This window comes from Schistocerca cancellata, chromosome 4, assembly GCF_023864275.1.
Source record: "Schistocerca cancellata isolate TAMUIC-IGC-003103 chromosome 4, iqSchCanc2.1, whole genome shotgun sequence".
NCBI classification, from domain to species: domain Eukaryota; kingdom Metazoa; phylum Arthropoda; class Insecta; order Orthoptera; family Acrididae; genus Schistocerca; species Schistocerca cancellata.
Genome location: NC_064629.1, coordinates 928,550,322 through 928,573,143, shown reverse-complemented (window position 1 = coordinate 928,573,143; position 22,822 = coordinate 928,550,322). Strand labels below are relative to the sequence as shown.

At 40.5% G+C, this 22,822-nt stretch overlaps 1 protein-coding gene across 1 annotated transcript in view; it reads right to left on the bottom strand.

The window, feature by feature from the left end:
• The window catches only part of LOC126185117 (ER degradation-enhancing alpha-mannosidase-like protein 1), a 189,814-nt gene that overhangs the window by 79,563 nt on the left and 87,429 nt on the right, over positions 1-22,822 (bottom strand). Inside the window, exon 4 of the mRNA XM_049927935.1 lies at positions 19,101-19,284. Within this exon, the coding sequence (XP_049783892.1) occupies positions 19,101-19,284 (184 nt within the window). The remainder of the gene's footprint in view (positions 1-19,100; positions 19,285-22,822) is intronic.

Below are 22,822 nucleotides of genomic sequence, written 5' to 3'. Positions count from 1 at the left end.
GTCGGTTTGTAAAGGGTGTCGTCTAAATCACTGTAGCACCCATTAGCGGTCCTGGATAGCTACTCCCACATCCTCGGTTCACCACAGTACTGGTCGACGACGGTGGGGACCTGTGGATAGGGGGATCGCAGTGCCAGTGGCGTGAAGGATAGTGTCGGGGACTTCTCGCATGCCCGCATCAATGCAATCTGAGAGAGAGCTATCTAAGTGCATAGCAGACATATATAAAGACCGACTGGCTCTGTGGAATGCCCAATGTGGGGGCCGTCTGCCTGGCGGCGGCAGGTGAACAATATAATCACTGGAAAGTGGTCACAGACACAAAATAAACAAGAAAGAAGAACGAAAATACAACACTGCTGACATTCCTAATTTAAACTAGATGTATGCGATGCTGTAAATATGATTCCCAATTACCAAATTGTGAATACGCCCGTACTAAAAATTTATCACCGTAATGTGCAATCCCTGCGTAATAAGATGGATGAAATTAACGTACTGTTAACACATGAACTTAATGATATCTCAGTGTTATGCATTTCTGAGCACTGGCTTAACCCAGAATTAATCCAGAATACGAAAATAAACAAATTTGTTTTGGCTGCTTACTACTGCAGGAAAAACAGCAAGCAGGGTGGGGTAGCAATTTACACAAAGGATGATGTAGATTTTATTGCACTACCTGACTTAATTAGGACAAATGTCGTAAAGGATTATGAAACTGCAGCTATAAAAATTACTCAGTTCAACCTGGTTATTGCTACAGTTTACCGATCACCATCCGGCAATTTTGAACTTTTCTTAAACAAAATGGAGTCATTGCTAAATAAAGTAAATAAAATGGATTGTGAATTGATAATCTGTGGTGACTTCAATATTGATTTCCTCACGAATAGTGGAAACAGGGAGACCATTTTGAACCTTGCAACATCCTACAATTTAAAGGCTGAAGTAAAAGCAGCTACCCGAGTAACAGAAACTTGCCTAACAGCTCTTTATCAGTTTCTAGTCAAGAAGAGTTTACACAACACCTCAATAAAAATTTTCACTGCAGGTTTTAGTGACCATCTTGCTCAAATGTTAAGCATAAAAGTACAAGGCAGTATTATTAACGACATGTCTTTCAGAACAGCATATCAAAGTTATAATCAGTATAATGTAAACTACTTCAACGACTTATTACAGAAAGAAAAATGGCCAGGAGTGTACAAAATGAATGATATAAATGAAAAATTCAACACTTTCATCGATACATTAACCCATTTCTTTGAACTTGCATTCCCACTGATAACATTAACCATATGGGGGAACTCTAGAACAAACAGCTGGCTCACAAAGGGAATAAGGGTTTCATGTCAGAAGAAAAGACTACTTCATGAAATATGTAACTCAAAAAATTCCTCATCTGAAGTATGCACATACTATAAAAAATATTTCGAAATATTAAGAAAAGTAATAAAAGCAGCAAAAATAATGCATAATGATGAAATCATTTATAATGCTGCTAATAAATCAAAGGCTATGTGGAGTGTTATAAAAAAAGAATGTGGAGAATACAGACAATCTTGCAGAAATATAACACTGTCACATAAAAATAAAAAGGTAACAAACCCCTTAGAAGTAGCTAACACATTTAACAACTTTTTCACAGGTGTTGCTGATAATACGTTACAATCGAACTTTAAAAGCACCCAGGCAAATGAATATAAAATAAGTGCATGTAGAAGATCAATGTACATCAGTTCTGTTTCACAAGATGCACTAGCTAAAGCAATGAAAGGTCTAAAAAATTCAAAATCTGCAGGTATTGATGGTATACCTGCAACAATGTTAAAGAAGAGCGCATCAAACCTAACTGAAGTACTCACACACTTATGTGACTGCTCACTTCAGGCAGGCACTTTCCCCGAAGTGTTGAAAACATCAAAAGTTATTCCTGTATATAAAAAAGGGGATAAAGACAATGTAAATAACTACTGACCCATCACAATTTCCTCCTGCATCTCTAAAGTACTGGAAAAAGTTATGTATTACAAACTTATGAAATCTATAAATAAAAACAGCAAGGATCAGTAAAGGGACCCCTTCTGTTTCTTCTGTACATAAATGATCTAAGCTTAAATGTTGATGCACACAAAACAGTCATATTTGCAGATGACACCACGATTCTACTAAAAGGAGACGACGATGAACAGTTACACCAGACAGTAAACGCGGTCACGAAACAACTTAGCAGCTGGGCACAGAGTAATCAGCTTGTAATAAACAGTAAGAAAACCACTGCTCTAAAATTCCACAATGTTCCTAACAAGGACATGTTTATCCCATCAATCTCTATCAATGACGAACCAGTTGGTAACAATACTGAAACCAAATTCTTAGGACTTTGGCTGCAGAGTAACATCAGATGGAATAAGCATATTGAATATCTCAATACAGAACTGAGCAAAACATGTTACCTTCTTTGTTCATTAAAATCATGCTGTAGTGAGAAAACAGTATTGAATGCATATCATGCATACTTTCATTCCCGTCTTAGATATGGGGTCACCTTCTGGGGAAACTCTAAAACAGCTAATAGCACTTTTAAACTACAAAGAAGGGCCATTAGAATCTTGTTTGGGTGCAAGCCTAGAGACTCTTGTAAACCCCTGTTTAAGAAATCTGGTATTCCCCCATTACCATGTGTATACATTATGGAAACCCTTTTGTTCTTTAAATTAAATGTGATGGGTAAGGACTGGAGACTGCAAAAAAACTGTGATATAGATGATCACTTTATCAGACAAAACAGAAACTTACATATGACTCAAATCAGCACAGCACTGTGCCAAAAAGGTACTTTTCATATGGGAATTAAGCTTTATAACAAACTTCCTGAAAACATAAAAGCTATCACAGAGGTCAATACATTTGGAAAATCCCTAAAGTCATATTTACAGCATAACTGCTTTTACTCCATTGAAGAATATTTAAATTTATGAAATGCGTTATATAAATACTTATGCGTAAAGTGTATTATTGTAACCTTAAATATGTATGCCTTGAAATGACTTTCAGCCTGTATATTTATAACTTGACTTGTCCAATGTCTTATGCATAAGCTGCTATGTAGACAACAGAACCAATAAAAAAATACAATACACAAAGATCATCACGGGATGACCAATGTAGGGAAACCGCGAGTGCAGGTGAGGAGACCGTGAGATCAATGGCAGAAAAGGTGCCTCAAGTGGTACTGAAGTGGGTAAGGGAACCATCATTGAGGGGAGACAAATCAAAGTCTGCAATAAGCTGGTCAATTAGAAGACCCCTATCCATTGAAGTGGCGCTATCCCATAGGGATTGGTGTTCACTGAAATTGCTGAAGAGGAAATATGGGACGGGAGTTGTTTTAGTGAGGTAGACAGTTCAACATAAGGAAGTGAGTGGTCTACCTGGGGTATGAAACTTGGGGGATGGTAGACATTGCAAAAGGTGATTGCTGGGGCCGTTTGCACTCTTACCACTATTGCTCCCAGGTTGTCTTGAAGGGGGATCCAGTCACTAGTGACAATGGTGCAAATCAAGTGCAAGACCCCTCCAGATGCTATCCCGGGGCTGGCACGGTTCCGACAGAACACCCAATAACCACCACACATTGGAGTGTCATCATCATCATCATCATCATCATAATCACGGAAGTGCATTTCTTGTAGAGCACGACAGAATGCAGAGTAAGAGGAAACAACTTCTTGTATTTTCGGTAGTTAACGATAATATCTGTTGGAATTCCACTGGATTAGCATGTGGCGAGAGTCCAGGTTAGATATGAAGAAGCCGAGGAGAGGTCATTTCACTCAGTCAGCGGTTGTCACTGATGAGGATGGGGTGACATCCATAAAAAAGATGTCAGACTCAGGTTGTGAGGAGTGAGATGGAAACTCTGGGGGGCACCAGAGGAGGGAGGGGGGCTCTCCTGGATCTTATGCTTCTTCTTCTCCTCTTTCAGATGACAAGGAGGGCAAGGCACAGAGGGAGAGCAGGCTTCTGCAAGATCTACGGCCGAAAGAGAGTGAGCAACTTTCAGGTGCACAAATGGTGCATTTCGTGGATGAGTTGTGATACTAGACTTCCAGCTTGGGTGACGCAGGGGGAGAAGGGTCCAAGGGGGAATGCCATCACCAGTGGGTACTGAAGAAAAAAGGGGGGGGGGGGGCACTTCTTTGGCCAAGAGGGGGAGCTACAACCGGAGAGCAGGGCATGGGAACTGCAGGGGACGGGGAGGAGGAGGGAGAGGGGGATGGAGCTGGGGGTAAGGAAATGGGAGGAGGGGGAAAGGATTTCAATGAGGCAAAATCTGAAGAAATCTACACTGGGTGGAGTCAGTCATATTTCTGGTGAGCCTCACCATAAGATAGGCGATCCACGGGCTTGTACTCTCTGACCTTCTTTACTTTCTTGTTATTCATGCAGTCTGGCTAGCACAGACAGGGCGATCACAACAATTTATACACAAAGATGGTGGAACACAGGTGTTTCCTTCATGGACTGGGTGTCCACAGTCACCACACAGAGGGTGAGATTATGAAATAAAAATTCCAAATAAGTTTTTTTTTATTATTATACAAGAGCCTACTTATCAAAAAGTGGTTGCTTTTTGAAAGTGTGTAACTGAGCTCTGTTACTGCAAAAGAAAGAGAAATAATTTAGGTGTGAAGCATATGCTTATAGGATGGAAACAGAAAGTACACTTAAAAACGTGGAAAACTGGCAAGGACAACTTGTTATCATCTTTATCCCTTGCAGATGTTAGCAATGCACTACATTCTTCTCCAGGGCATTGCACAATAGAACCTATACAGTGTACCACTCACTGTAGCAGCTTGGAGCCTGTGTGATGGGGGATACTCTCAGTATGAGGTTGGCGATCATGTAGGGTGTGGATGACAAATCACAAGGTGCCATTGTGCTCGCCCAGTTTGTTCACTGCAAGCGACAATGCTCCAAGGTATTCCTGCACATTTGACTGTTCAAAGAGAGTGACAATGCTCCACGAGCTGAAACAGCCTGTTCTAGAATAATATTACTGTCGTGCATTTTAGAAGTTTAGGTGGGCACTTTACTGATCATTACTTACTTTCATAAGATATCAATTATTATTGTGGATATCTGCAGATAACCTATGCACATCAGCATCTGCACATGCTCTGCAAGGAAACAATTACTGTGTTTATTCTTAGCTAAATACAAAATATCCATGTCTGCACAGACCTTTAGATGCAGTAGAGTTATAGGGTACATAACAATAAAGTCATGTACTTTACTGCAACGAAACAGAGCAGGAAGAAAATTCAAGAGGATGCTATACTATAAACAAGAAGATGAATGTATATCTTTGGCAGGATAGCAAGCAAGCTTTAAATATCAACAAAAGATGTGCCACAGAAATCATTCAAACCTGTGGATCAATGTGGTCACAGTCTGATGAGGTAAAGGTCTCAGAGTTAACAGAACGTGATACATGACAAACAAGTTCCACTATAAGAAAATAATGTGGGACTTCATACCAGAAATAACAGAAGTTGTATGTTACTAGAATTTTCTGAGAACCACACAATCATAATACTTAGCAAAATTTTCCAGACGAAATCAAAAAGGAAAACTTATTTGACAGATGGAACTAAAAATGAAATTACAACCTTTTTTATATAATGAAAGAAACTGCAAAGTATGTGATGCCCCTAAACCAGTTTTGAATAGCTACACATGATAAAGTAAAAAAAAACTATAAAGAAATGGACTCAGCAGGGTGGAAGTCTGACATATAGAAAAAGTAATGTATCTTACAAAACATAGATTACACAGACGATGAATGAAGCAATTATTTAATAAAAGTATTTTTGCAAACAATAAAATATATTGCAGATTCAAAGAAAACAAAAGAAAATCTAAAAAAGAAGAGACAAATTTTAACAAGTAGGAGAGAGTTCAGAGAAACAATAATAGGCACATGAGGAAATATGTTTAATTAAGTAAAACTATTTGGAAATGTGTTCCAGAGGACTTCAGCAGAAACAACAAACTTTTAACAAAGAGTAAAAATAGAAAACAATATGGAATATGAAGAAAATGGAAGTGCATTAGGTAGATATCATGTTTTGTCAGTTACTGTTCAATCTGCCTTGCTAACAAAAGAATGAAAACAAAAAATGTACCAGCATTTCAAGACTACTTTAAATATTTGTATAGTCCAAGTGATGAATCAGAAAAAAAGATACACAATAATACAATTAATGGGAGTCCAGAAGTAAGTGTAGATGAGGTGTGCAAAGCTAACTGAGGTTCAAAACAAGACAATTCTCAATCCTGGAATTGCACTGCAAATAACTATTAACCTTCACAGGAAAGTAGTCAGACAAACTATTGGTTAATGAGCCTCGTCTCTGTAATGTACAACATGTTCACTAAAGTTATTACGATCAACACAATAATCATGTGTCTTTAACAGAGATAAGTATCAAGCAGGCTTTAGACATGGATGCAGTATTTTGGACCTCTGGTAAGCTGTGCACACACATTATGATTTTATCTGGGCACTGCTGACCCGAGAGGACACCCAGCAGAGCAGCAGCAGCAGCACTTGTGTGATAAACTATAAATTAATTTAGTCTTTGTTTTTGTTCACGTGGTTCTGCAAAGAAGTGAACTGTACATGTGTATTTTACTGTGTAGACTAGCGGTTAGAAAATTAATCTTAGTTTTTGCATAAGTCTTGTGAATATCATTGCGTAGGGCAGCTTCCAAGTGTAAATTTTCCATGTAGAGAAATTTATTTCTGTTTAATAGCTTGCAGTCTCAGAGTTCAGTGAGAAATCTGCACACCAGCTTTTAGTGTTACTTTATTCTCCTTTGGTATATTTTCAAACTCAGTAGGGTGGTTTGAGACCTCATATCTATTTTATACACAGTACGATATGACTAGGGACTGTGCTTGTTGTGAGCAGATACAAGAAGAGTTGGCTACTGTCCGTAAACAGCTGGAAGCTGCATTGGCTACCGTCGACAAGCTCCTAGCTAATGCTCCAAGTTGTGGTGACATCGGGGAGCCAGCGACGAGACCTGTGACAAACTGGTGGCCCAGACATCATTGTGACTTACGATACGCAACATCTAACTGGTCCATCCTTACTCCAGAGTGGGTGGCAGACAGTGGTGGGTTCGCGTGTCACTGGGTGAAGGCAAAAGAGGGAGCAGGCCGTGTGGCTGGCTTCCTACACCTTAGCAACAGGTACAAGGTGCTTCTCAGTGTTGATGACAACTCTGAGCCACCACAGGATGCCTGTCCTGTTCGGCCAGCAGTCAATTTTCCTGCCCAGTCCAGACAAGTACAGAGGGTGGGTATGCTAGTCATTGGGAGCTTCAATGTTAGGCAGGTGATGGAGCCCCTAAGGGAGATAGCAGCAAAATGAGAATGAATTCCAGTGTGCATTCGGTATGTCTGCCGGGAGGTCTCAGCCGTGATGTGGAGGAGGCCCTGCCAGCAGCTATTGAGCACACTGTGTGCAACCAGCTGCACGTAGTGGCACATGTTGGTACGAATGACGCCTGTCACTTGGGTTCCGAGGCCATCCTTGGCTCCTTTCGGCGGCTGGCTGATTTGGAGAAGACAATTAGCAATGCATGCAGGATGCAGGCTAAGCTGTCTATTTTTAGCAACATACTCGGGGTTGATCGTGGTCCTCTGGTTTGGAGCAGAGTGGAAGGTCTAAATCAGAAGCTCAGACAGCTCTGCGACGGTATCGGATGCGAATTTCTCGACCTCCACTATCGGGTGCAGCCCCTTAATAGGTCAGGCAGGCACTACACACAGGAAGCCGATACTAGGGTAGTGGAGTATGTGTGGTGTGCACATGGGGGTTTCTTAGGTTAGAGGACCCTTCCCTCGGGAGCAAACACAATCTGCCCGTTAAATCAGCCACAGCAACCTCAGAGAATCTTGGTCCTCGCAGATCAGAGATAGAAAAGATTAATATGATTTTAGTAAACTGCAGGAGCATCCAAGGGAAGGCCCCAGAATTAGTATCACTTGTTGAAGGTTATAATGCACAGATAGTATTGGGAACAGAAAGCTGGTTGAAGCCAGACATCAATGACAACGAAATCCTAAGTTCAGACTGGAATGTTTATTGAAGGGTAGGTTAGTCGTCAATGGTGGTGGCGTGTTTATTGCAGTAAAAAATTCAATAAAATCTAGCAAGGTTATTACGGATTCTGAATGAGAATTAATCTGGGTGACCGGATGATTTATAGACCACCTGGGTCAGGATCTGAAGCTGTAGAGCTATTCACACAGATCTTGCAGAATATCATTAGTAATTTTCTTGGTCATGCCATTGTAATAGGGGGTGACTTCAACTTGCCAGGTATAGAATGGGAGTGTTATGCCTTCAAAGCTGGTGCCAGAGACAGGGAATCTTGTGGCATTGTTTAGGATGTCTTGTCTTGTCTGAAAATTACCTTGAACAGACAGATAGAGAACCAACTCATGAGGGTAACATCTTAGACCTCCTGACAACAGACAGCCTGAACTTATCGAATCAGGAAGGTATCGGTGATCATAAGGCTGTGACAGCATCTATGACGGCAGGTCCTACAAGGAGTATTAAGAAAGGTAGGAAGACATATTTGCTCAGCAAGGGTGACACGATAAAAATTTCAGAAGATCTCAGCAGTCAGCATCAAATATCTGGTGATGAGGACGAAGATGTGGAGAACAAATGGAAAAAATTCAAATGCATTGTTCAATATGCCCAAGACAAGTATGTTCTGAGTAAGGTTTTAAGGGATGGGAAAGACCCACCATGGTTTAATATCTGTGTTAGAAAAATGCTATGTAAACAAAGAGCACTTCATCTCTGAGTCAGGAGAAGTAAAAACCTAGCTGACAAACAAAAGCAAAACGAAGCGAAAATGAGCGTAAGGAGAGCAATGAGAGAAGTGTTCAATGATTTCGAAAGTAAGATGTTGTCAAACGACCTGAGTAAAAACCGCAAGAGATTTTCGTCGTATGTAAAAATCAGTAAGTGGGTCAAAATCATCTATTCAGTCTCCCAGTGACCACACCAGCACCAAAACTGAAGATAAGATTCGGTCTTCCGAAGTTGTTTCACCAGAGAAGATCTTAACACTGTCCCTCATTTCAATCATCATGCGAATGTTGAAATGGCATATACTGAGATAATCAATTGTAGAATTGAAAAGTAGCTACAATTGCTTAGTAATGGAAAGGCTTCAGGACCAGATGAAATACCTATAAGATTCTATAAAGATTATGTGAAAGAACTTGCTGCCCTTCTAGCAGTAATTTATTGTAGACCGCTTGAGCAACAAAAGGTACCTAATGACTGGAAAAAAAGCGCAAATCATTCCATTTTTAAGAAGTCCATGAGACAGATCCATGCAATTATAGACCTATATTGTTGACGTCAATCTGTTGTAGAATTATGACGTTCTTGGAAAATGAACAGCTCCTCTATAAAAATAAACATGGATTCCGCAAACAGAGATCCTGCAAAACTCGGCTGGCTCTATCCTCCATACGATCCACAGCGCACTGGAAAATGGTGCTCGGGCTGGTGCCACATTCCTCGATTTCAGTAAGGCATTTGACACCACACCGCATTGCCGTTTAATGAAAAAAATATGAGCTGACGGAATATCGGAGCAGACCTGCAATTGGATTCAAGACTTTCTTGCAGATAGAACTCAACACATCGCTCTTAATGGAACTAAATTGACAGATGTAAAGGTAATATCCGGAGTACCACAGGAAAGTGTGACAGAACTGTTGCTCTTCACAATATATATAAATGATCTAGTAGAAAGCATCGGATGCCCTTTAAGGCTATTCGCAGATGATGCAGTTGTTTATACCAAAGTAGCAATACCAGAAGATAGTAAGAATTTGCAGAACAACCTACAGAGAATTGATTAATGGTGCAGACTCTAGCAGTTGACCCTGAACGTAAATAAATGTAACATAATGCACACACATAGGAAAAGAAATCCACTACTGTACAGCTACACTATTGATGACAAATAGCTGGAGACAGCGTCTGCCGTAAAATATCTAGGCACAACTATCCAGAGTGACCTTAAGTGGAATGACCATATCAAACAGATACTGGGAAAAGCAGACAAGACTCAGATTCATCGGAAGAATCTTAAGGAACTGTAACTCATCCATGAAAGAAGTAGCTTATAAGGTGCTTGTTCGCCTGATTCTTGAATATTGTTCACCCATCCAGAATCCCTATCACGTAGGGCCGATAGAGGAGATGGAGAAGATCCAACGAAGAGCGGCGCGTTTCGTCACGGGATCATTTAGCTGGCGAGAGAGTGTTACAGAGATGCTAAATAAACTCCACTGGCAGACATTGCAAGAGAGACGCTGTGCATCACGGAGAGATTTACTACCGAAAGTTAGGGACAGCACTTTTCAGGAGGAGTCAGACATCATATTACTTCCCTCCACATACATCTCACGATCATTCTTTCCATGCAATATTTGCGAGTGGAACAAGATTGGAGGGATCAGATAGTGGTACTGAAAGAACCCTCTGCCACACACCAATAGGTGGCCTGCTGAGTATGATGTAGATGTAGATGTTACAGGTTTTAAGAAGGCTTTATCCTCAGTTTCAACAAACTCTACAATGACAGCCATTGAGAAACAAGTAACTGAGTCACTTCATGCTACTATACACAGTGGAAGAGAAGTGTCTACTGTAAATAAGTAATAACATTTATGAATACTAATATATTTGCTTTAAGGAATTATGTACTTTTCTTAAAGTAGTAGAACTCTATCTTCACAAATAGACATCTGCAAGTGCCAAGGTGAATTCTCTAAGTGCGGCATTCTGTTATACTGGTACAGAGATGTTGCCTGGCTGTGCTTGGGCCTTGTGCAGCTAGGCATTGAATGAATCAGAAACTGTCATACAAAACTGATGACTATGGGATCAGTGGTGGACAGTGTAAGAAACAGTCATCGCAGGACATCCACGTCAGAGGAAAATGTGTGACTTGTATGGGATATGTTCACCTGCAACCCCCAAAAATCAACACATTACTCAGCCCATGAAAGTGGTCTAACATGGAAGACAACCTGAAATGTCCTTAAAAAAGGAGTTGGAATTTCATTTGTGGAAGCCATAACATTATCAGAAATTGTCTGTGGAAGATTGTGCCCATTAGATGGAGTACAGATAAATCATGCTAGGCCAGCTTGGCGACTTCCCCCAGTCGTTTTCAACATAATCTGGAGTGATGAAACTGTGTTTCACATGGGAGGATTTGTAAACCATTATAATTCCCAAGGGGCAATGGATTTTTCAAGTGTCACCACTGAGAAACGCAACACCAGCCCAAGGTAATCGTGTTGTACGTTATGACACCAAAACAAATTATCTACCAATTTCTTCTTTGGAAGGCGATGAACTTGGACCAGTACCTAGCCATGCTGGAAAATCTGGCTTAGCCAATTGTGTTCATGTATGACAATGCCAACAACCTCGTCTTTATAGAAGATGCTGGCTTGTCTCATTTTTCAATCAGTGCAAGCAAATGGTTCAACAATAAATTTCCAGGATGTTGGTTGAGTCATCACAGTTGTCACGAGTGGAGAGCATAGAGTCCTGATCTTAAACCATGCCACTTCTTTTTGTGGGGATGGGTGAAGGGGAAGTTTACTGGGCCAAACCTTGTACACTGGATGACTTGGGAGCCTACATCTGGCAGTTATCACCAATGTACCACTAGTGTTCTTGTTGAAGCCTGTCGAAAACATTTCTAAACAATTGGAGAATCTGGTGGAAAATGGTGATGCCTACATGAAATTTGCACTATAGAACAATTTGTACAATTCTTCCATTCATAATAAATATCATTTCAATGAAATAGGCCAATTATTTTGGGAAGCAATTTCAAATATACATTTACTTTTTACGCAGCCTGTACATCAGTGTTGCAGCTCCCATCAGGATTGTGTGAAATTCATAACTGCAAGTTCTGTCAGGCAAGGAGATTCAGTATCACCAAAACTGTAGTCAGTAGTTTTTGAAGTGTGCAAACAAAAGAAAGAATAATTGAAACTGACATATAACCACATTTGTTTTGCTGACAACTTTGTACTGTTCAGCTATAATGCAGATAACCTCTACCAATGAATGGAAGAATTTAACAGAGAAAGTTAAGTAGGCCTGAAAATCAATTACAGTAAGACTAAAATAATGTATAACCAAAACATCAATCAGAAAATTGTACATATAAACAATGAACTAGTAGAAGCAGTGAATGAATTTTTATATTTAAAACACCTGAGTGCAATGACTGGATGGCTAGGGAAAGAAATAAACAGGTAAGAAAGTGGACTGGAGAGCTTTTGGTAAACTAAATATGGTTTTCAAAACAAAGTTTTTATGTGTCCTTAAATGGAAGTTTACTATTAGTTCGTATCACTTAGGGTCTCAATGTGAAACTAAAACGATGGTTGCTCAGTGGGCAAGGATATATGCATGCTGGCAATTACTACAAAAAGCAGATAAACAAGGAAATTTATTAAAGAAGATACTGGAGTGGAAGACATAATCTTGGCTATAATAAAAATGAAATGGAAGTGCGTGGGACAAGTAGCGAGGTGAAAGGTTGTCAACTTTCCCCCCCTCCCAATGTGTGTGACTGAATGCAGTTGAATACAGATCTGTATACATAAAAAAGTTAAAGGTATCTTAACCCTAGGACACCTAAGGAGGGGGGGGGGGGGGTTCGTTGAACCCACAATTTTTTTATGTCCCCTGCTTTTGCCCAAGTAACTTTCATACTACATATTCCCTTTGAGTTATTGTTTGTTGGCTATTTTATGAAACGTTAGTGTCAATAGAAAATTTCCCTTAGTAGAATTTTGTATTTCTCATCTCTATGACAATGCAAGTTAGTTTCTTGTTGGTTGGTATTCTTGATATTCACAACAATCAGTTTACTTTCAGAGCAAGTGATTGTCGATGTTAGTCAGCTGTTATTTATCTTGTAAACTTGCAGTGAGTTATTGCAGTTCCCTACTGTTCACACCCAGACTTAGAAATGACTAAAAGAATACGTGACTCCTCTTTAAAAACAGTTCTGAATGAAATTTTAGATGAAGATTGTGACTCGGGGAGTGAAAGTGAATATGAGGATGGTCATACAATGTAAGCTTTCATGGCCGGTATTGTCTTCACTTAAAACTTTCGGGCTGATAGGCCATGGTCGAAGTATAAAACTCTCTCCTGATGTTTCGTCTCCGACTGCGGGAGACATCCTAGGAGGTAAAGCAGTTCGCCGCTTTACCTCCTAGGATGTCTCCTGCAGTCGGAGACGAAACGTCAGGAGAGAGTTTTATACTTCGACCATGGCCTATCAGTCCGGACGTTTTAAGTGTGAGGATGGCGTTATGGAGTATGATTCAGATCGGGAAAGTGGTGTGGATGTTAGAGAAGATGAAGATAGCGCAGCTTCAGGCAGTGACCATCAGGATATTATTTTGGCCAAGTCTGGAAGAAGGTACGTAACCACACAGCCTAGAATTCCTCGGAGGCCTGTTGCTAAAATAGTAAGAGAGCAGGCAGGAGTAACTCCAGCTGGTGTTTGCCATTCACCTGGAGAAGCCTTGAAGTTCCTTCTTACTCCTGACATCATGGATGTTATAGTAAAACATTCAAATGAAGAGGCAGTTATACGAAATGTTACTTTGACTAATGAGAAAGAATTGTATGCCTTTATAGGAGTCCTGATACTTATGGGGGCAAATAAGGACAATTCTGTCAGTGTACACAATCTTTGGTCAGACCTAATGGGTCGGCCAGTTTACAAGGGTATTATGGCAAGAGAACATTTCAAAGAACTTATTGCAATCATAAGTTTTGATGACAAAAGTACCCGCCAGCTAAGAAGGGAAGCAGACAAGTTCACAGCAATCTGTGATGTTTTCAACAAAGTGAATGATAGGTTTCCACTACTGTATAAACCAGGGGTCGACCTCACCATTGATGAGATGCTCAGCTTCTTTAGAGGGCGCTGCCCCTTCAAAGTATTTATGAAGGATAAACCAGGCAAGTATGGCATCCTTATATGCATGATGTCCGATGCAGTTGACAGATATGTCTTGAATATGGAACCCTATGCAGGTAATGTTCAGAATTTGTCGAAAGAAGAACGGGGTTCAGCAGCTGTCGTCAAACGTCTGGTAGCACCTGTGAAAAATACTGGTCGAAATATTACTACAGACCGATGCTACACATTGGTGGATTTGGCGGACGAGTTATACCAAGACTACAAAGATACTACAGTAGGAACTCTCCAATCAAACAGGAAGCATATTCCAGATATAATGAAGAACACATCAAATCGAGAGCTATATTCGTCAATGTTCTTTTTCACAGACCCATCAACAGGTAGGCCTCCAGTAACTTTGGTGTCCTAAATAGCAAAAACGAAACCAAGTAAAAACTTACTGATGTAGTCAACAATGCACCAAGATAAAGGCACTGTTGGAGGAGAGAAGAATAAAACCGAGATAAATGCATATTATAACTCCACTAAAGGTGGAATTGATACCATTGATCAAATGGTGCATATGTACACTGGCAAGAGGGGAACAAAGAGATGGCCTCTATGTGTATTTTACTCTCTCATTGACATTTGTGCTATCAATGCAACCACCATATTGATCCAGCAACATCCAAGATGGAATGAAAAGAAACACAACAAACGGAAACTTTATCAGGGTGTATACGGGGACAAGGAAAAAAAATGCCCGGATTATTCCCGGATTTCTCCTGGATATCCCGTTTAAAAAATATGCTTTTTCCCGGGTGAATATACACTTTTTCCGTGTTAAGTGACAGTAAGTTTTCAGTAGATTTTCCCTCTGAACTGCAAAACTTATCAATCCTTTGAATGGTTAACGTTCTATACAATCGCGTAGAACTTCCGGGAAAAAAAGAAATGATGGGGGAGAGAAGTATGGAGAGACTTTTAATTAAAAAAATGAGAGAAGTTTTGGAAGGACCTTTGATTTGCAGCAACATATATGCTGCATATTTTCGCATTACGAAAGTATAAATTCGAATTGCACCAAACACAGCGCGTTAGTTTCCAGAGCGTTGAAACCAAGGTAAGCGAGTCGTATCTCAAGCCACGAGGTCTCGCCAGCCGATTACAGCAGCTATTCAGAGCATAGGACACGTGTTATAGTCAGCCAATAGCAAGATCACTGGTTACATAGCGCGAACATACAAGAGGAAAAGTTAACAGTTTACATTAATGTACACAGTACTATATATCTACAAGAGAAGCTAAGCTTTGACATATTATATTGGTCTCTAAGATTAACACGCTACAACAGAAGTTAAGCTTTCACATGTAATATTGATCTCTTTTGCGTGTGTTATACTTTAAGATACGTCACACAACTGTGCCAGTAAATTTAAAATTATGACATAAATGTCTCGGCTCGAAATTCTTGTAAGTGGCTGGTTCTCAAACTGTTCAGTTTCGAACGCTCTATGATTTAGATATCCATCCCACTTTCTCACACGTAACTTATTTCATCTTGCATAAAAAGAAATTTACTTTGAAAGTAACGCTTTTCTAACCACCGTTCGCAGTACTATCCGGAGACTGTTAGAAATAGATTCAATATACCCGTTGCCAGAGAGCGAGAGAAAACAGGCATTATTGTGCGTGTGCAACTGCAGTGGTGTAGGGAGCCCGCATGTTCGTGTGTATAGAGCACTAAGAGAGCTTACATTACACCATAAAAGAAACAGGGCATCAGAGGATACTCCAAAGAGCATTGGAATTTCGTGAACCATACTAAAATGCATAGTTCGGCTTGAAGTGCAAATTGGCTTTTTCCAGATTCACAATGAAGTAGGTCCCATCTGATATTAAGTTTTTCAGTGTGGTTTTTGGGATTTAAATTTTCTTGGAGTACCAGTACTCTACGATCTCATTTTTGGTTCTTTATTGTGGCATAATGCCATACATGGCAGAAGATGATAACGTGCACTTGAAATTCAGCGAACAGTTGGAACTAGCCAATACTGTAGAAAGAAACACTTCATTTCAAATAAAATGATTTCTTCAGCGGAAAGATTAATAAAGCCAAATTTCTTTAGTAAACTTGCAAAAATAACTTCATTGTTCTGCAAGGCGATTAATGCTTGACTGCTCCTAACTTGGAAATAAAATAAAATCAGAAAATTGAAATTAATAATATATTTTTGCCCTCCGTAATTATGTGAATGTATTTTAATTCAGTTGATAGCTCCCGGCCACAGAAATCCGTTTTGTTTTCATTTGACGTGAGAGCTGTACACGAAGATAAGCAGCGAAATCACTTAACGTAAACACGGGTCACGTGGAGACTAACCCCTTCACCACTACAACTCTGTGAAAGCGCGAATCTGGCAGCTATGGCACGTGAGAAAAATTTTTCTCGTTTGCATCTGGCTGCTTGCTGCTACTACCGATACAGGTAACAGCCAAACTTCAAGTAGCGGGAGACAGGAGAAGGTACTGCTTATACGCGATCAAATGCGCATGCGCAACAGACTGGTCAAACGAACCTAATGTGAACAGTTGTGACGTCATGCTCATAGCAAGCAGTTTATTTTTACGAAGAATTACAGTCTGCACCCTACGGCCTTTGACATATTTTTGCTATTTGCACACGCTTGTGCGTGCACGGTGTTTTGTTGTTGTAAATTGCACTTTTCCTTTGCCACTAAAGATTTATTTTTTTCCTTCTCGTTCATATTTTATTGCTGCAGTATCGTTCTCCAGTAGCAGGAAACAATAACATTCTTTGCTAGAGAATCAATTCTGCAGTCAAAATTACAAAAATTTATCTGAAAGCTAAAGCAATGAAAAATTCCCGGAATTCCGAAAAATTCCCGGGTTTTTCCCGGTTTTCTCCCGGATGAAAAAATTCCCGGGTTTTTCCCGGATTTCCCAGTTGTCCCGGGTCGTATACACCCTGTTTATCTTCTGCAAGCTGGGATGGAACTAGTGAAATTGCAGGTACAAGAAAGAAGTGCCAATGCAAGAGAGTTATCTAATCAAATTGTTCAATCAATGGAGACTATTCTACAAAAGAAAATCAAAGAAGTGACAACAGAAGCATGTCAGCCTCCTGCAGGGAAAGGTCGGTGCCATATTTGCGTAAGAGAAGCTAAAACAAAGGAGCAGAGGTACAACAATCTAAGTAAACCAAAACAGTACTGTGGACAGTGTCATCAACATGTGTGTAACACACATTCAGAAAAAATTGTGAAGTGTGTCTCTTGCCTTGAAGTTGAGGACTCAGAGTAGTCTATTGTATATGAACACCCGTATTTCGTATTGTAATATGTCAATTTTTTATTCACTCAATCCAATATTTATAACAATTAACAACATTTATAAACCAATGCCTTAGTTAAAATACATAAACCATTTTGAAAGTTGTAATTTTTTGCCAGTAAACTTATTTAATACCTGTAGCTCACCGAACCCCCCCCCCCCCCCCCCCCCAGGCATCCGAGTTAGAAAGAAAGGCTTGGGCGTCCAGGGGTTAAGATTAATGTAAAAGAATCTCGTAAATGGCCACCATGTTGGCTCCCCCTTTTTAATGAGAAATAGTATTTTAGTTGTAAACTTATTTGTTTCATACCATACTGAGAGTTCACAATTACGATCAACGGAATCTGTAAATATCTAACAGCAGTCTTATAAAACACTTCAAAAGAACTGTTCCTCCCAACACCCCTGAAGTCAATCACAACTGCCTATTTCTTTCGTCAATCTGTCCAAAGTTACGTACGTGGCCAGTAATTCATTATTAGTTGTACTGAGTCCTTGATCCAAGGGAATTACAGGACAACTAAAATGTGAGAGGCTTTCAGTAAGTAATGGAACACATTGTTTTTCTGAAAGCAGTTTGGTTTTATTCACAACTCCAATACACTCCCTAATCTTTTGGCCACAAAACCATATTTTTCAACCATCTCCATTCAATTCGATGGTCCTCCACTATCGTACTGGGAACCCCTGTATGCCCATATGGTACCTCTCTAGTGGTCAGTGTCTGAGGCACTGTTCACTGCATCAATAACCTTCCCCATCATCATTCCCGCAGAGCGCATCCTTCATTGACCTAAACATGTGGAAGTCTTCTGTTAGGCAGCAAGGAAACCAGCAGGCACACACCTTTGAGTACCCCAACTGGTGGACGACTGTGGCAGCATTAGAGATGTCCAGTTCAGCAATGAGGCTAACATTGCAGGAGTCACAGCTGTTTGCAACTGGCCAACATGCGGGAGATACGGTAAGTTTTAGATTAGATTAGATTAGATTTACTTTCATTCCAATGCACGACAGATGCCTTGTCCAATGACTCACTGTGCTTTTGTACACTGCCAGTTCTCTGTAGACATACTGCAAGCTCTTACAAATATATGCAATGTTCTAGTTTTCTGCCAAAATAAATTCAATGACAGCTTTCTGCTTTGGATGCACCCCCATTATGGACGCTGTTTTGAAGCCTACATATAGTGCTGCCACCTATCTGAATTTCATGAAACTATAGAGGCTAAAGTGGAAATATTTCACAAGGTCCCATAAAAATTCACAAATTTTCAACTGAAAAGGGCCAAGAAAAAAGATCTGTTGCATTACTTATTGAACAGCCCTCACATTTCTGACAAAAAAGGAAAGTAAAAAATACATTCACTTATTTATGACTAAATATATTTACAAAATTAATCTCTTATGTTTTCCTTTTTACTAACACAAGATTTGATTTTATACTATAAAGGAAAAACTGTAGGACAATTTTGAAGCAGTAATTATTAGACATTCGCAAATACTCAGTCTATTCCTTAGGGAAGTAACTAAAAATAACTAGCTGCCACACACATGAAATAACAATAGTAATAATTACACACAAATAAGAATTAATTTTCATTTCTAAAAATACTGATAGCATCATTTGGTTATATAATGCAGAATGTTTAAGACCTAAGCAGTAAACTCACCAAGAAGACCTGTTTTCTGTGACCGCAGGTTCCAGAGGGCCTGGCTAGCACGGCGCGCATAACCTTCATAGACCGGATCACCAAGCAAACGACTAAGTAATCCAAACTCTAGTAGCAAGGATCCTGCACCTGCTGTACAGGTTTCTGAGACTGCATTTGCCGGAATACCACCCTTCAGGTTCACCTGGATACATTTTCCTTTAAGTTGCTTGTGTAATTGTAAGAAATATACAGACATAAAAAAAAGTTTTACATCACCTTGGTTCAGACATTTCTGGAACCTGTACAGAAAATTGGGATAGAGATCAACATAAACATCATTACCACTCTTTTTATTGCTCATGAAAACCACACATTGCATGTTGTACCACCATACAGCAAGACCTTCAGAGGTGGTGGTCCAGATAACTACACACACCGGTACCCCTAATACCCAGTAGCATGTCCTCTTGCATTGATGCATGCCTGTATTCATCGTGGCATACTATCTACAAGTCCATCAAGGCAGTCTTGGTCCAGATTGTCCCACTCCTCAACGGCCATTTGGCATAGATCCCTCAGAGTGGTTAGTGGGTTACGTCGTCCATAAACAGCCCTTTTCAATCTATCTCAGAAATGTTTGATAGGGTTCATGACTAGAGAACATGTTGGTCACTCTATTCGAGTGATGATGTTATCCTGAAGGAAGTCATTCACAAGATGTGCACAATGGGAGCATGAACTGTCGTCCATGAAGACGAATGCCTCGCCAATATGCTGCCGATAGGGTTGCCCTATCGGTTGGAGGATGGCATTCACGTATCTTACAGCCATTACAGTGCCTTCCATGACCACCAGCAGCATATGTCGGCCCCATATAATGCCACCCTAAAACAGCAGGGAACCTCCACCTTGCTGCACACTCTGGACAGTGTTTCTAAGGTATTCTGCCTGACCGGGTTGCCTCCAAACACGTCTCCGACGATTGTCTGGTTGAAGGCATATGCGACACTCATAGGTGAGGAGAACGTGATGCCAATCCTGAGTGGTCCATTCGGCATGTTGTTGGGCCCATCTGCACTGCGCTGCATGGTGTTGTAGTTTGCAAAGATGGACCTCGGGAGTGGAGTTGCACATCATGCAGCTTATTGTGCACAATGAGTCATAACATGGCGTCCTGAGGCTGCACAAAAAGCATTATTCAACATGGTGGCATTGCTGTCAGGGTTCCTCTGAGCCATAATCTGTAGGTAGCGGTCATCCACTGCAGTAGTAGCTCTTGGGCAGCCTGAAAGAAGCATGTCATCTACAGTTCCTGTCTCTCTGTATCTCCTGCATATCTGAACATCGCCGCTTTGGTTCATTGCAAGACACCTGTACATTTGACATTTCCCTTGTTGAGAGTCCTTCCTGGCACAAAGTAACAATGCGGACGTGATCAAACTGCGGTGTTGACCATCTATGCATGGTTGGGACAACACTAGCCATGTACCTCCTACCTGGTGGAGTGACGAACTGATCGGCTGTCAGACCCCCTCCATCTAATAGGCGCTGCTTATGTATGGTTGTTTACATCTTTGTGCGGCTTTAGTGACATCTCTGAACAGTCAAAGGGAATGTGATGCAATAACCATAGTCAGTGTCTAACTTCAGGAGTTCTGAGAACTGGGTGATGCAAAACTTTTTTTGATGTGTGTACATGAAACAACAAAATGATCAAGAAAGAAATTATAAAAGAGTAACTATTATTTTAGAACTACGGACTGCATGATAAAGTACAATCTGCATCCACCACGTATAAAAATAAATTAAGATAGACATTAAAATTTAGAAAAACAAATATTTAATACTGGAAAAGCTGGGCTGGAATATAAGCAAGAGCAGGAGTAAAGAGAGCAACACATCACCACATAGTGAAGACACAGAGCAGTCAACAATCATGTGATCAAGAGCCTTAACATGGTAGCTCATCTTACTCACTTGGTGTCACTCTTATAAACAGGTCTTTAAACAATTGAGAATACTGAATGCAGGTTCAGATCACATTTACTTCCTTATGAATATTGTTGTCATAATCAATTGACATTTCAGAGCAACAGTAACATTCTAACTAAAATTTAGTTCAAAAATAAACAAATTTCAGCAGTCTGACTACCTTTCCTATTCCACAGAAAACTTTATGAATGTGTAATAATATTGCGCAAGTGGTGTGTGTGTGTGTGGTGTGTGTGTGTGTGTGTGTGTGTGTGTGTGTGTATGTGTGTGTGTGTGTGAAGAGGGGGAGGATATGGGAGTGGGGGAGGGGGGGTGGCGAGAGAGGGAGGGGGCAGGGAATCAAATCGACTTTTATTGGATGCTGCACTACACTTCGAAGTGACACAGATGCATGACACCATATTGCTCTGCAAAACTTATGGACGAGATAGATAACGTAACATAACATATTAACTACTTGGTGGAAATGAAAAAGTCTGGTACTATGTTGCTACAGATCTCCCAGTCATGGACTGAAAATTGGATGTCACATGGCGTGAGGTAAGTGTGACTATTAGCACCAAATGGGGCTGGCCCCACAACTCGAGGCAATTGAAGGAATGAGAAGAGACAGTGTGAGTCAACTGGCGAGCAGTTAACATGTACAGTGGTGATGTTCTTTTATTACATCAGGGCCCAAAATCAACATACAGTGTTCACAGAACTGTTTCACATGCATAGGGAATGTTTTGAACCACAGGCACTGGTACCTGAAGGAGAGGTGGTGATCAACTATGGTCAACTACAATAGCAGGCGGCTGCTATGTCGTGCAACACGAAAGACGGGACCCATTCAAACAGCGGGTACAATTGCAACCACATTTAATACGACTGCAAGGAACGCAGTCTCAGACTACACAGTGGTGCAATGAGGAATGGGGTCATATTCTCTTCTTAGATGAGTGCAGATTGAGTTTGAGAAGTTATTCTGGATGTACTCTCATATGGTGAGAGATGGAAACACACAATGCACTTAGGAACATTGTTGAACATGATTGTTTTGGTGGTCCAGGTGTTATGGTGTGAGGAGACATAATCTCACATGGACATAGTGACCTCCAAATCTTTGAACACAGTATATTTACCAGTCAGTGTAATTGTGACACTGTACTCCTTCCCCACGTGCATCTTTTCATAGGTACATTCGGTCCTGACTATTTTTATGGCTGACAACATGAGACTGGATTGAACAGTGCAGGTGGAAGAGCACTTGGAACAAGAAGATTTTCAGGAAATTCCTACTGAGCAAGTGTGGGATGTGGTGCGGAGATGTACTGAAGCATGTCCACATGCATCAATGACTGGCCAGCAGTTGTCAACCACGCCAGTGGGGAACTGGAACACCCGACCACAAGAACTCATTAACAATTTCGCAGCCACCATGGGAGCACAGTGCAGAGCACACACTGGCTGTCAATGGTGATCACACGCTATTACAAACCACCTTTTGCAACATGCAGCGTATCACCATAAATCACAGTGACTTCAGTGTACTTATTGTCTTTAAATGAAAGTGTCATTTTTGTTCATCTCATTGCATATTTCTTTCAGTTACACCGTAGTAATTCTTTCTATGTGTGGTCCAAGTTTCATCACGCTATGTTACTTTCACACATCATGTGTAGGTTACTTTTGCCTTTAAGTTTTGCACTCCAGTGTGATGATCAAAACAGCCAACAAGTCTCTGTACAACAGCCAAAATAGTCTAC